The sequence below is a fragment of the Sapajus apella genome, unplaced genomic scaffold, assembly GCF_009761245.1.
Source record: "Sapajus apella isolate SASKATOON/1434 unplaced genomic scaffold, GSC_monkey_1.0 scaffold83, whole genome shotgun sequence".
NCBI classification, from domain to species: Eukaryota; Metazoa; Chordata; class Mammalia; order Primates; family Cebidae; genus Sapajus; species Sapajus apella.
Genome location: NW_022437023.1, coordinates 3,924,704 through 3,940,683, shown reverse-complemented (window position 1 = coordinate 3,940,683; position 15,980 = coordinate 3,924,704). Strand labels below are relative to the sequence as shown.

The 15,980-nt window shown below is 41.7% G+C and overlaps 1 protein-coding gene across 2 annotated transcripts in view; it reads left to right on the top strand.

The window, feature by feature from the left end:
- STK38 (serine/threonine kinase 38) overlaps positions 1-15,980 on the top strand; it is a 51,398-nt gene that overhangs the window by 9,954 nt on the left and 25,464 nt on the right. For both annotated transcript variants that reach the window (XM_032253572.1, XM_032253573.1), the window contains exons 3-4: positions 12,127-12,178; positions 13,353-13,475. In XM_032253572.1, the coding sequence (XP_032109463.1) occupies positions 12,127-12,178; positions 13,353-13,475 (175 nt within the window). The remainder of the gene's footprint in view (positions 1-12,126; positions 12,179-13,352; positions 13,476-15,980) is intronic.

Below are 15,980 nucleotides of genomic sequence, written 5' to 3'. Positions count from 1 at the left end.
GCTCCCTCTTGGCTAATTTTAAAAAAATTTTTTGTAGAGACAGGGTCTCACTTTGTTGCCCAGGCTGGTCTTGAACTCCAGAGTTCAAGCAATCTGCCCACCTTAGCCTCCCAAAGTGCTGGGATTACAGGTGTGAGCTACCACACCTGGCCAGCATAATGTTTTTGAGGTTCTTCTGTGTTGCTATACACATCAATAATTTGTTCAGTTTTATTGTTGAGTACTTTTCTGTCTTCTTACTATATCTTTGTTTATCTGTTTTCTTGTTGATAAACACCTGGGTTCTTTTTAGTATTTGGCTATTTTGAATAAACTTCTGTGCACATTTTTGTACAAATCTTGTGAACTTTTGTTTTTAGTTCTTAGGTAGATATCTAGAAGTGGAATTGCTGAATCATATACACAGATATATGTTTAGTTCTTTTTTTATCTTTGAGATGGAGTGTTGCTCTGTCACCCAGGCTGGAGTGCAGTGGTGTGATCTCTGCTCACTGCAACCTCCGTTTCCCAGGTTCAAGCGATTCTCCTGCCTCAGCTTCCCGAGTAGCCTGGACTACAGGTGCGTGCCACCACGCCCAGCTAACTTTTGTAGTTTTAATAGAGAAGAGGTTTCACCATCTTGGCCAGGATGGTCTCGGATCTTTTGATCTCATGATCCACCTGCCTTGGCCTCCCCCAAAATATTACAAATAATGTATGAGAGTTCCAGTTACTTTACATTTTTGCTAACATTTACGTTGTCAGTGTTTTAGCAATTTTGGTGGATGTTTAGTGATATCTCATTGTGATTTTTAATTTGCATTTCCCTGATGACTAGTGATGTTGAACATTTTTATGTGCGTTTTGGCCATTTGTGTATCTGCCTTTGTGAAATATTTGTTCAGATTTTTTTGAGCATTAAAAAAAATTGAGGCAGGGCCTGGTGGCTTAAGCCTGTAATCCCAGCACTTTGGGAGGCTGAGTCAGGTAGATCAACTGAGGTCAGGTGCCCGGGACCAGCCTGGCCAACATGGTGAAATCTGTCTCTATTAAAAACACAAAAATTAGCTGGGTGTGGCGGTGCGTGCATGTAATCCCAGCTACTTGGGAGGCTGACACAGGAGAATCACTTGAACTCAGGAGGTGGAGGTTACAGTGAGTCAAAATCATGACTCCAGGCTGGGCGACACAGCAAGACTCCATGTCAAAAAAAAGAATAAAGAAAGAAAAACATTGAGTTGTCTTTATTATTGAGTTGCAGAAGTTCTTTGTTTATCCTACATATCAGGCCTTTGTCATATATATGTTTTGTAAGTTATCTCTCCAAATCTGTGGCTTTCCTGCTCATCATCTTAACAAAGTCCTTAGGCCGGACACCGGTGGCTCACACCTGTAATCCCAGCACTTTGGGAGGCCGAGGTTGGCGGATCACCCGAGGTCAGGAGTTTGAGATCAGCCTGGCCAACATGGAGAAACCCCATCTGAAAAACAAAAACAAAGTCCTTAGACAAACAGAGGTTTTAAATTTTGATAAAATAAAATTTGGCCTTTAAAAAAAATGGTTACTGTATCCTGTGACCTTTCTAAGAAACCTTTCTTCTTTTAAAAATTAATTTTTTTTAGAACCAGGGCCTTCCTGTGTTGACTAGGCTGGTCTTGCTGTGTTGACTAGGCTGGTCTTGACCTCCTGGCCTCAAATGATCCTCCAGCATCAGCCTCCCATAATGCTGGGGTTACCACGGGTTAGCTACTGCACCTGGCCAGAAACCTTTACCCCCAGTTCTTAAGGATTTTCTCCTGTGTTCCATTTTGGAAATTTTTTTGTTCTCTTTTGAGACAACAGTTTTGCTCTGTAACCAGGCTGGTTTTAATTTAATTGAGATGGAGTTTCACTTTGCCTCCCAGACTGGAGTGCAGTGGCACAATCTCAGCTCACTGCAGCCTCCACCTCCTGGGTTCAAGGGATTCCCCTGCCTCAGCCTCCTTCCTGAGTAGCTGGGACTACAGGTGCAGGCCACCACACTTGGCTAATTTTTTGTATTTTAGTAGAGATGGATTTCATCTTTTTGGCCAGAATGGTCTCAGTCTCCTGACCTTGTGATCCACCTACCTTAGCCTCCTGAAGTGTTGGGATTACAGGTGTGAGTCACCGCGCCCGGGTCATTTTGGAAGTTTTTTAGATTTAGTTTTTACATTTAGTTCTGTGATTCGTATTGAACTAATAGGTATGTATGATATGAGGTGGGTTGAGATTGATTTTTATCGTTTTGGATATTCAGTTATTTTAGCAACATTTGTTGAAAAGATTTTCCCCCGTGAGATTGCTTTGGCACTTTTCTTCAAAATCAGGTGACATATAGGTGTGAATTCATTTCTGGGCTTTCTGTATCTGTCCCATTGATCTCCTTGTCTGTCCTTTGCCAGTATCACCCTGTTTTGATTACTGTAGCTTTGTAGTAAGTTTTGAAGTCAGGTAATGTGTAAGTCCTCCAGCTTTGGTCATTTTAATATTGCTTTGAATATTCTGTGTTCTTCACATTTTCATATAAATGTTAGAGTCAGCTTATTAATTTCTACCGAAAAGCCCAGTGAAATTATGATTGGAATTATATTGACTGTAGATCAATTTGTGGAGAATCGACATCTTAACAATATTGAATCTTCTATTGCATGGACATTGCATATCTCCTTTTTTTTTTTTTTTTGTATTTTTTTTGGAATCAGAGTTACACTCTTATTGCCCAGGCTGGAGTGCAATGTGTGATTTCGGCTGACTGCAACCTCCGCCTCTTAGGTTCAAGTGATTCTCCTGCCTCAGCCTGCTGAGTAGCTGGGACTACAGGCACCCGCCACCATGCCTGGCTATTTTTTGTATTTTTAATAGAAACAGAGTTTCTTCATGTTGGTCAGGTTGGTCTTGAATTCCTGACCTCAGGTGATCCCCCCGTCTCGACTGCCTCCCAAAGTGCTGGGATTACAGGCCTGAGCTGCCATGCCCGGCCCATATCTTCATTTTTAAGATCTTCTTTAATTTTTCTCAACAGTATTTTTGTAATTTTTAGTGTGGAGGTCTTACATGTCTGGTTAATCTATTTCTACTATTTGGGGGTTTTCCGGATGCTATTTAGAATTCCACTGTCCAGTTGTTTGCTGCTAGTATATAGACATACAACTGAATTTTGTATATTGATCTTGTATTCCATTACTTTCTAATTATTCTAGGTTTTTTTTTTTTTTTTTTTTTTTTGTGCATATTTAGGATTTTCTATGTAAACAATCATGTGATACTCAGATCGAGACAATTTTACTTCCTTCTTTTCAACCTATTCACCTTTTTTTTCCCCTTGTCTTAGTGCACTAGCTGGGAATTCCAGTAAAATGTTGAGGTAGTGGGAGTGGATATTTTTGTTTTCTTCTTGATTTAAGACTTAATGTGCTTACTGTTTTACCAAAGATGCCCTTTATAGGTTGAAGAAGTTTTCTTATGTTCTAATTTGGGTTGAAAAATTTTTTGTTGTTGTTTGTTTGTTTTAGAGGACTTTAGAGGACTTGCTTTCACCCATGTTGGAGTGCAGTGGCACAATCACTGCTCACCGCAGCCTTGACCTCCTGGGTGTGGGTGATTCTTCCACCTCAGCCTTCTGAGTAGCTGGGACTACAGGTGTGTGTCACCAGACCTGGCTAATTGTTTTTTACCTTTTTGTAGAGACAGGATATCACTATGTTGACCAGGCTAGATCTTGAATTTCTGGCCTCAGGCAGTCTTCCTGCTTCAGCCTCCCAAACTTTTGGGATTACAAGTGTGAGCCCTCAGCCTATGTTCCAATTTGGCTGAGAAGCTGGGAATTTTTATCATGAGTAGGTGTTGAATTTTTATTATTATTATTTTATTTTTGTCATTAGTTTTGTTTTGATTGTTGTTTTTTGTGGGTGTTGAATTTTTTTTCAAATGCTTTTTCTGCATCTTTGAAATGGTCATATTGTTTTTCTCCTTTACTCTTTTAATACGATGAGTTACATGGACTGATTTTTGAATGTTAGACTAACTTTGGTAACATTGTATTATCTCCTTTATGTTGCTGGGTTTGATGTGCTAATATTTTGATAAGGATCTTTGCAACTCTGTTCTTCATGAGGGTATAAATGACAATTTACTGGGATATATGATTTGACCTTAAATATGCAGTTTTGTATTTGGAATAGTCAGATATTTTATGCTTGGTGGTGGCTAGCTGCTGTTCAGTGGAGCAAACAAGTGCCTGCATAGTGTCCTGTGTTACGATCATGGGGAATTCAAACATAAATCTGTACAGGATATCTTTAGGCAGGTGAAACCTGTGGAGATAGTTATTTCAAATACAGTCACTTCTTGAAATCATAGCTACTGGGGTTGTAATTATAAAGCACATGGTTATGAGTTTTGATTTAGCCACTTGTTTAGTAATAGTTATCTGGGTTTTATCCTACTGGCTCCATCCTACCTATGGTTTATCATTGACAGGTATCACATTCTCCAGGAACAAGATGATGTATGGTTTTGTTTACATTATTGATAAATGATACATTGTGATTAACACTAAGATTGTTCCCCAAAATGGGCAGACAGCTGTGCTTTGCATTCTCTGGATTCTTCAGATAGAAAAATCTTCTAAAAGCTTCAGTGGTTCCAGAAGCAGAGAGGGTTATATAAAAATAAATAAAATTTAAAAAATACAGCATTGGTGGTTTTGCTTTTTTTGAAAGACCAAATTAATCAAAAGACAGTGAGAAGAGGATGTTAGATATTTAAGAGGGTTAGAATGTTTGTTTTTGGTTGTTTATCAAATTGCCATTATTTTTCATTAGAAAACAGTAAGCCAGGTGTGGTGGTGTGCAACTATAGTTCTAGCTACTCAGATGGCTGAGGTGGGAGGATCTCTTGACCTCAGGAGTTTGAGGCTGCAGTGAGCTATGATTGTGCCACTGCACTTCCAGCTTGGCCAACTGAGCAAGACCCCATGTCTTTAAGAAAAACAACAATAGGACCGAGCACTGTGGCTCACGCCTGTAATCCCAGCACTTTGGGAGGTTCACCTGAGGTTGGAAGTTTAAGACCAACCTTTCTCAACATGGAGAAAGCCTGTCTACTAAAAATACAAAATTAGCCGGGTGTGGTAGCGCGTGCCTGTAATCCCAGCTACTCAGGAGTCTGAGGCAGGAGAATCACTTGAACCCAGGAGGTGGAGGTTGCAGTGAGCCAAGATCTCGAGCCATTGCACTCCAGCCTGGGCAACAAGAGTAAAACTCTGTCTCAAAAAAAAAAAAAAAGAAAGAAAGAAAAAGAAAAACAACAATGCACTAGTAGATACTTTGAGCCTTTCAGAGAATTAATATATCCTTATATACCTTTTTTTTTTGTTTAGTATCCTCTTTTTTTTTTTTTTTTTTGGAGAGCGATTGTCACTGTGTCACCCAGGCTGGAGGGCAGTGGCATGATCTTGGCTTACTATAGTCTCTTGGGTTCAAGCGATTCTCCTGCGCCTCAGCCTGCCTGGTAGCTGGAATTACAGGCATGCACCATCACACCTGGCTAATTTTGTATTTTTAGTAGACAGGGTTTCTCCCTGTTGGTCAGTCTGGTCTTGAACTTCGCGCCACCAAGCCCAGCTAATTTTTGTATTTTCATTTTGTTTTCGTTTCTGAGATGGAGTTTCGCTCTTTTGCCTAGGCTAGAGTGCAATGGCATGATCTCGGCTCACTGCAATCTCCGCGTCCTGGGTTCAAGTGATTCTCCTGCCTCAGCCCCCCTGGTAGCTGGGATTATAGACATGCACCACCATGCCCGGCTAATTTTTGTATTTTAGTAGAAATGGGACTTCACCATGTTGGCCAGGCTGGTCGTGAACTCCTGATCTCAGCTGATTCGCCCACCTTGGCCTCGCAAGTGCTGGAATTACAGGCATGAGCCACCATGCTTGGCCTAATTTTTGTAGTTTTAGTGGAGATGGGGTTTCGGCAGGTTGGCCAGGCTGGTCTTGAGTTCCTGACCTGAAGTGATCTGCCTGCCTCAGCCTCCCAAAGTGCTGTGATTACAGGTATGAGCCACTGTGCCCAGCCAGTACCCTCTTTTTTTGTATGAGCTGCTAGTTGGTTTTGGATTTACTGATACAGTTCAATAAGACTTAAACGTTTTATTCTTCCTAGAAAATTTTTAAAAAAGTGATTGACGGGAGTTACTTCAAAAGTGAGAAACAAGGTTTTTTTGTTTGTTTTTCTTTTTTATTTTTTTCTAATCTTATTTTGTCTTTTTTTCTTTTTTTTCTAATCTTATGACAGATTATGTTTGCTTGTTTTTAATGGACAAGGTTTCACTGTGTCACCCAGGCTGGAGTGCAGTGATGCAATCATGGCTCACTGCAGCCTCAAACTCCTTGGCTCAAGCCAGTCTCAGCCTCCTAGAGTGTTGGTATTACAGGCATGAGCCACCATTGCCTGGCCTGGGTTTTCAAGCTTTTTGATGTTCTAGAGGGTCACATTGCAGGACCTTGATAAGTAAACAGTTTTAATGATAGGAAACAATTGATAATAAAGAGATAATATATAATAAGGGTTTGAAATAAGTATTGGGCTAGTTAATTTTGAGACCAAATTGTAATACAAATTTTTATTTTTTTTCTTTTGTGCCTTGTCTAGGTGCCTTTAAATATCTGTTATTCCTAGCATTGTTAGGCAACTTTTGGCCTGTTCCAACATACACTAGGTTATAGTTGAAACAAAGGACTTAACTGCAGGGGGGTTATGTGTCCAAAGCCCAGAGACAGAAGAAAGAATAAAATTCATCTGGGAATTGTTTCCTGTATAAACATAAAATATGAGAACTTTGAGCAGTTTCGTAGAAACACTATAGCAGCTTCTACAGATTTTTTTTTTTTTTTTTTTTTTTTTGTGGGGGGATGGACTCTTGCTCTGTAGCTCAGGCTAGAATGCAGTGGCACGATCTTGGCTCACTGCAACCTCCGCCTCCCAGGTCCTGGTTCAAGCAATTCTACCTCAGCTTCCCATGTAGCTGGGATTACAGGCATGAGCCACCATGCCCAACTGACTTGTATTTTTTAGTAGAGTTGGGGTATCACCATGTTGGCCAGTCTGGTCTTGAACTCCTGACCTCATGATCCACCCGCCTTGGCCTCCCAAAGTGCTGGAATTACAGGCGTGAGCCACCGTACCCAGCCCTATAGATTGGTTTAAAAATAATTAGGCAGGACGTGGTGGCTCATTCCTATAATCCCAGCACTTTGGGAGGCTGAGGTGCGCGGATCACAAGGTCAAGTGATCGAGACCATCCTGGCCAACATAGTGAAACCCCGTCTCTACTAAAATAAAAAAATTAGCTGGGCATGGTGGTGCGTGCCTGTAGTCCTGGCTACTTGGGAGGCTGAGGCAGGAGAATTGCTTGAACCCAGGAGGTGGAGGTTGCCATGAGCCGAGATCACACCACTGTACTCCAGCCTGGTGCCTAGCAACAGAGCAAGACTCTGTCTCAAAAAAAAAAAAAAATAATAATAATAATTAAACCCCCTGAATCTAATGTCTATCACATGGTGCTGCAGAATGCCACCTAATGGTCTCCTATTAATATCACTGTTCAATCACAAGTGCTCAATAGGGCAAGTGCATCTGCCCTATTCCTTCAGTCTGTGTTTTGTCTTCAGTGGCAACCTTGGTTGTAAACTTCTCTAGGAGCAGCAGCTCTCCTTGTATTCTCTCTGTATATGATCCTAGGTACCTAGTAGGTATTGACAGTTGTCTACTTATTCATTAAAAAATAATGGCTTAGATAATTCATAGGCAGTTTGAAATCAAATCTAAGGAAACAGGCATTTCCTTGTACAAAATATTTTCAGTTTCTTTTCTTCATGATTACTATTTAGGTGGATTAATTAAAACTATAAACAGCTAATTTAATAGATAATAAAGGCAAGCTTTTTTTCTCCTCAAATCAAATAAATACTTTCATACATTTTACTGAGAACCTCTGTGTTCTGCAGCTCCTCTTAGATTTTCTCATCTATGTTTTCTTAACTGTAGAAATTCCCCATTTGGTCTTACCTAATACTGAGTAGAGATATGTGATTATTATTAGTGATTCAGTGTCAGTTTTATTTAGGCCCCAAGAATGAGCAAGTTCAGACCTCCAAATGGTCTTCACTGACGAGATATCAGTCAAACCAGAGTGTATAATTGAAGTAATTTGTTGAGACCTTAAAGAAACTGTGTAGTGTTAATTTTAGGGTATTTCTGGCTGGCTGCAGTGGCTCACACCTATAATCACAGCACATTGGGAGGCCAAGGTGGGTGGATCACTTGAGATCAGGGGTTCGAGACCAGCCTGTGCAACATGGTGAAACCCTGTCTCTACTAAAAATATACAAATTAGCCAGAAATGGTGGTACATGCCTGTAATCCCAGCTACTTGGGAAGTTGAGGCACAAGAATCACCTGAAGGTTGCAGTGAGCCGAGATCATGCTTTGTACACTCCACTCCAGCCTGAATGACAGAGCCAGACTCTTGTCTCAAAAAAATCCCCCCCAAAAAACGAAAAAAAGTTGGGTGCAGTGGCACATGCTTATAATCCCTGTACTTTGGGATGCCAAGGCAGGCGGATCAGTTGAGGTCAGGAGTTCGAGACCACACTGGCCAACATGGTGAAACCCCATCTCTATTAAAAATACAAAAATTAGCTAGGTGTGGTGGCGGGTGCCTATAATCTCAGCTACTCAGGAGGCTGAGGCAGGAAAATTGCTTGAACCCAGGAGTCAGAGGTTGCAGTGAGCCAAGATCATGCCACTGCATTCCAGCCTGGGTGACAGAGCAAGACTGTCTAAAAAAAATTTTTTTTAAAGAAACTGTGATTATATCTCCATGATTAAAATTCAAAAAATGCCGAAGAAATACACTTTTTAAATTTTTTTTTCCTTTTTTTAAGAGACGGGGTCTCACTATGTTGCCCAGACTGGAGTGCAGTGGCTATTCACAGGTGCGATCCCACAACTGATCAGCACGGAAGTTTTGACCTGCTCCATTTCCGACCTGGGCCGGTTCACCCCTCCTTAGGTAACCTGGTGGTCCCCGGCTCCCAGGAGATCACCATAATGATGCATAACTTAGTGCGGACACCCAATCGGCATAGCTCACTACAGCCCAGAACGCCTGGGCTCATGCAGTCCTCCCACCTCAGCCTCCCAAGTAGCTGGGACTACACAGGCACTTGGCACCATGCCTGGCTTTTTATTTTTTTTGAGACAAGAGTCTTGCTCTCTCACCCAGGCTGGAATGCAATAGCACAATCTCAGCTCCACGGTCTTTGTGGACCTGGTCCTAATAAATCATGATCATGGATAGGCTTTTTTCTGGATACTTTCTCTAATGAAATAACCTAATTGTGTTCAAGGAGTTAACTTTACTCTCAGGTAGGTGTAAAGCTGCAACCAATTTAATTACACTTCAGTATAGCTGTGGAAAACCTCTTAGTTTGTTTTTAGATTTAAAATATAATCAGAAGGAGCCAGTTTTGTGACACTGTGAATAGTGCATTGGACTTGTAGCCCATTCTGATGTAGTCATTCAAAAACGTATAGTGAGGAGGTATGGTGGTGTTAAGTACTCAGGGTGTAAAAAGAGCTGAGTACAGTTGTGTTCTTAGAGCTTTTGCTTAGCGTGTTATGCTCTGACTTATTCTGTTTGCTTCAACTAACACACACAGATGCACATGCATCCCAAAATATTCTGGGAACTAGGAGAACTGTTCGAGTTGCTCTCTCTCTGTTTCCTGTCTTGGTTAGTGGCATCATATCCCTCTAGACAGAAAATTCTAAGACATTTCCCTTGACTTGTATTGTCAGTTGGTCATCTTTGCAATATCTCTATTCACTTCATTCTAGTTTTCTGCCCTGGCTCTAGATCTTTTTCTTTTGAGACCGAGTCTTGCTCTATCGCCAGGCTGGAGTGCAGTGGCACAATCTCGGCTCACTGCAACCCCCGCCTCCTGGGTTCAAGCGATTCTTCCGCCTCAGCCTCCTGAGTAGCTGGGACCACAGGCACGTGCCACCATGCCCATGCTATTTTTTGTATTTTTAGTAGAGACGGGGTTCCACCATGTTGGGCCAGGATGGTCTTGATCTCTTGACCTCGTGATCCGCCCGCCTCGGCCTCACAAAGTGCTAGGATTACAGCTGGCTCTACATCTTTACTGCACATCTGAATCATTACAGTAATTCTCCACTGGCCTCTGATCTTTCTCAGTTGCTTTCTCTGCCAGTCCATCAGATCTTCATTACTGCTGGCTACCATTCTAAAATAGAAATCTTACCATATCACTCCTTTGCACACAAGCCTCTTTTAGCACTCACTTGTCTACAGAATGAGATCCAGCCTTCTTGGTGTGGCATTTAAAGTGCTGTGTGTATCAGCTACAATGGACTCCATGCTATTTCTGCAGCATACTGTACAGTCTTATCTTTTGCTCTGTTTATATCTGTTTATCTAGAATGCTGATGAGTAGTGGAGGAGAGATTCTAGCCCATGTGCTTTCATTTATTGTGCTGAATAAATAAAGGTTTTGTGGAATTGGTTGTAAGGAAGTTTTACTTCCTTCTTTTAGTTTTATGAGACTATAGCTTGAAAACATTATTGCATTCACTTTCTAAAGTTCAGTACTCCAAGAGTTTGATGTCTGAAGGTTTTTTAGTTTCACTCCGACACCCAAGCTGTGGTGCAGTGGTGTAATCTTGCCTCACTGCAACCTTGGCCTCCTGGGTTTAAGTGATTCTTGTGCTTTAGCCTCCCGAGTAGGTGGGATTACAAGACACCCGCCACTATGCCCAGCTAATTTTTTTTTTTTTTTTTTTTTTTGAGACAGGATCTTGCTCTGCTGCCCAGGCTGGAGTGCAGTGGAGCGATCTCTGCTCACTGCAGCCTCTACCTTTTGGGTTCAAGCAATTCTTCTGCTTCAGGCCCCTGAGTGGCTGGGAATACAGGGGCACACCATCATGCCCGGCTAACTTTTGCATTTTTAGTAGAAATGGGGTTTCACCATGTTGGCCAGTCTGGTCTCAAACTCCTGACCTCAAGTGACCCACCCACCTTGGCCTCCAAAAGTGCTGGAGTTACAGGCATGAACTACTGCGCCCAGCCTGATTTTTGTATTTTGAGTGGAGACTGGGTTTCACCATATTGACCAGGCTGGTCTTGGACTCCTGACCTCAAGTGATCCACCTGTCTCAGCCCCCCAAAATGCTGGGATCAGAGGTGTGAGCCATTGCACCCAGCCTGATGTATGAAATTTTGATGATAGTGGTGCCAGTCACCTTTTTTGATCACTTTTTCCCCTAAAATTTCCAAATTCTGCCTTTACCATTGTTTGTTACCCTTTGCTCATGGCAGGGAAGAGGAGGAAGATGCAAAAATAAAGGAAGTAGACTTCAGTCAGAGAGAGGGAAAGAAACACCATGAAAGGAGGTTATCAAATACCAGTTGTTTTGTGGTTTGGTAAGGAGAAAATAACTGGAAAAAAAAAATTTTTTTAAAAACAACCCTCAAAACCTAGAGAGAACATTTTTTGAAACAAGATTCTTTGTTGCGTTAACATCTTAGACAGTTTTTTTTAAAAATGTAGACCTAAGGGTGGGGCATGGTGGCTCACACCTGTAATCCCAGCACTTGGGAAGGTCAGGCTGGAGTTTGAGACCAGCCTGGGCAATACAGTGAGACCTCATTTCTACAAAATATTTGAAAATTAGCCAGGCACAGTGGCATGCACCTGTAGTCCCAGCTACTTGGAAGGCTGAGGTGGGATTGCTTGAGTCTGTGAGGCAGAGATTTCAGTGAACTGAGATTGTGCCAGCCACTGCATTCCAGCCTGGGTGACAGAACAAGAGTCTGTCTCCTTCCCCCGGCCCCCCCCCCCAAAAAAAAAATAGACCTAACAAAGGGTGGAAATCTTTTTACTTGTCTTAGTAACTGTAACTTTTTTTTTTTTGTTTTAATGGGACATTTTCAGATTTACCTGTTTTTGTCATTTTTAAAATGCAGTGACAGCATTAAGCTATTGAATTTTCAGAAAGTTATCATTCAGTTGTGATTTCATATGTCTTTTGTTTTTGTTTTAGACAAAAGAAGTTAGAAAAGGTGATGGAAGAAGAAGGCCTAAAAGATGAGGAGGTAATTAATATTGGCAGTGTCTTCCTTAAAACCCAGCATGGCAGATTGTATTTTGTCCAGTGAGTTGTTAGCCTTGGTACACCTGAGAAGGGTTTTGGCTCAGTAACAGAACTTGAGGGGGTAGTGTCCTTCTGGATTTTGGTGTTCATGCAGAGGGACAAATTAATTATTAAGTACCTAGGAGAGGAAGGATTCTCTAGGTACAGTTATAGTAAACTAGATTTAGAATTCCAAGAGAAACAGATGATCCAGTTAAAATTTAAAGAGCAAGTAACAGCATTTTTACTGAAATCGCTAAAAAGCCTCTGTAGGAATAAGGCAAATTTCTGAAATATTAACTTTAAGTTCTGGGATACGTATGTTGAATGTGTAGGTTTGTTACATAGGAATATATGTGCCATAGTAGTTTGCTGCACCTATCAACCCATCATCTAGGTTTTAAGCTCCGCATGCATGAGGTATTTATCCTAATGCTCTCCCCCACCCCCTGACAGGCCACAGTGTGTGATGTTCCTGAAATCTTTATTTTTTTATTTTATTTTTAATTTTTATTTTTGTCTTTTAATTTACCACTGATCACAGACAACTGAAATCTTTATTAAGGCAAAATATCCATCTCAATCAGCCCTTCCACCCAGCGCCCACAGATATGGTAGGAGAAAATATAGTTAATAAGGGACTGCACAAGGAACTGAAATGGCAGTGGAGATGCCTTCAAAAATAGAATTGGCTTGCAGAACCCAAGACAGTGGTGAAAAATACCCAATACTTGTAGAAATAACAGAAAGTTAGAGCATACAATGTGTAAAACCCAGAGGGAAAGAGAACACATTTTTCATGTACTGTATATTAAATAGGATAAAGGAAAACGTTGTTGGTTATTTATCCCTCCCTTCACTAAAAATGTTAGTATAGTAGATTGTTGAAGTAGGTTAGTCAGAGTTCCCAAAGGAGGCACCCATCTGTTCAGTGTGGCTTGGATGTTTCATGTAAAGGCCAGGAAAGGGAGAAGTGACCTCTTAAGGATCCTTCTGGGGTGCTTTCATGTGTGAAAAGATTATCCCTAGTCCACTGTGGTCCTGTTTCCAGCTGGTTAAGTCACAAACATGACTTGTTACAGAGTTTTAGAATTTCACCTTCTTCCCCTCTCCTTTCTTCCTTATTTAAATATTAGAAAAGACTCAGAAGATCAGCACATGCTCGGAAGGAAACAGAGTTTCTTCGTTTGAAGAGAACAAGGCTTGGATTGGAAGATTTTGAGTCCTTAAAAGTAATAGGCAGAGGAGCATTTGGTGAGGTAAAAACCACAGCTGCTTATCAAGTACAAAAATATTGCAAAACTTCAGTTTCTAGCGTACCATGAACTGATGATTGTTGATATAACTGAAATACATGGAATTAGATGGGTCAGGCATACCAGCCCCACATCCTAATTGCTTTGTCTGTTTGCTTTCTCTTTTTCTTCTCTCCTTGGTCCCAGATCTCTGTTCTCTATTTTGCCAGAGATGGTGTCAGTGTTTAGAGGGAGAGTTGAAAGGTAGAAGGAAATCAACATTTATTATTTACTCGCTGCTTTTTCCCCATAATCAGGACAGTAACCCATTTTATAGGTGATGAAATTAGGACTCCAATGGTATATATAATATCCTAGTATCACACAGCCATTGAGCAGTCGAACCCAAAGTTGGGCCCAGCTTCCTTAATTCAAAGCTCTTGCTTTTCCCAGTACTGTACCGCCTCTCCAGAAGGAAACCAGCGGTGTCTCTCCACCCTTTATTTCTCCCCACCAGTTTGATACAGCTCTAAAAAGATGACGCTAGGAGGTAGAATTTACTGAAAGGAGTTACGCAGGTAGTGGTAGAGAGTTAAAAGTATTTGTGACTTTGTCCCCACAATTCTTTTTGGGCACAAGAGCAATCTGTTGGGGAGAGTTTCACAGAGCCCATGCAAGGTCATTCCCATTAATGAAAAATGCCCAAAGTGGATAACCTCCTGATGCAATAGTTGCAAGTGTAGAAGGAGCAGTATATTATTTATTTATTTATTTTTTGAGATGGAGTCTCACTCTGTCACCCAAGCTGGAGTGCAATGGCTTCTAGGCTTATTGCAACCTCAGCCCCCTGGGTTCAAGCAATTCTCCTGCTTCAGCCTCCAGAGTAGCTGGGACTATAGGCATGTGCCAACATACCTGGCTAATTTTTGTATTTTTAGTAGAGACGGGGTTTCACCATGTTGCCCATGCTGGTCTCAAACCCCTGACCTTGTGATCTGCCTGCCTCAGCCTCCCAAAGTGCTGGGATTACAGGCTGAGCCACCTCATTTGGCCAGGAGCAGTATGTTATTAAAACCTGGTACCCTGGGGAAATGTGAGTAATATTCAAAGACATGGGTGATAGATTGATCCCTCAGAATTCTGATTGGCTTCCTGAAAGAGGTAAAGTATACTACCAACTCTGAAGGAGCTTTCTGTTTGGCAAGGAAGGGTTGTGGTACTCAAATAGGAAAAATAGGAAGAAAGGTTCAGGGAAAAGAAAACATACTTATTTTGGGAGAGGAGGGGAGGACATGCAGGAGCTTGCAATGAAATTTTTCTGCCGGGTGCAATGGCTTACTCCTGTAATCCTAGCACTTTGGGAGGCCGAGGCAAGTGGATCCCCTGAGGTCAGGATTTTGAGACCAGCCTGGCCAACATGTCAAAACTCTCATCTCTACTAAAAATACAAAAATTAGCCGGGCAAGGTGTCAGGCACCTGTAATCCCGGCTACTCAGGAGGCTGAGGCAGGAGAATTGCTTGAACCCTGGAGGTGGAGGTTGCAATGAGCCAAGATTGTGCCATTGTACTCCAGCCTCAGGGACAAGAGTGAGACTTCATCTCAAAAAAAAAAGAAATTTTTTTTGGTGTGTAGACCATTTTCTTTTCTTTCTAAAATTATCTGTTTTCTTTAAAAACTATGGAAACCATAAAAGAGGAAGGAAAACTGCATGAAACACAATTTCCCAAAATATACATTTTGAATTTTTTTTCTTTTTTTGAGACATAGAGTCTTGCTCTGTCGCCCAGGCTGGTGTGCAATGGTGTGATCTTGGCTCACTGCAACCTCTGCTTCCTGGCTTAGGTGATTCTCCTGCCTCCTGAGTAGCTGAGATTACAGGCATGCACCATCATGCCCAGCTAATTTTTGTATTTTTAGTAGAGATGGGATTTCACCAGGTTGGCCAGGCCAGTCTCAAACTCCTGACCTCAGGTAACCCGCTCACCTTGGCCTCCCAAAGTGCTGGGATTGTAGGTGTGAGCCACTGTGCCTGGCCTGAATTTTTTGTTTTCCTTTCCAGACATTTTTCTTATGCATGAAGTTTTGCATTCTTATTATTATTAAGTGACAGAGTTTTGCAGTGTTTCCCAGGCTGAAGTGCAGTGGCTGTTTACAGGCGCAGTCCCCCTGCTGATCAGTATGGGAGTTTTAACCTGCTCCATTTCTGAGCTGGGCCTCTTTACCCTTCCTTAGGCAACCTAATGGGTTGCTGTCGTCCCCTGCCCCATTCCTGGGAGGTCACCATATTATGCTGAACTTGGCTCACACACCTGATCAGCATAATGCACCATAGCGCAGAACTCCTGAGCTCAGGTGATCCTCCTCCCTCAATCTCCCAAATAGCTGGGACTACAGGTATACACCATCATGTCTAGCTACTTTTGTTTTAATTACACATCATTGAAATCATTTACTTAGATTTTCTGAGCTGACTGGATGACATATTCAGGGGTTTAAGGAGTCCTTAAATTTGAAGTTGAAGGTTTTA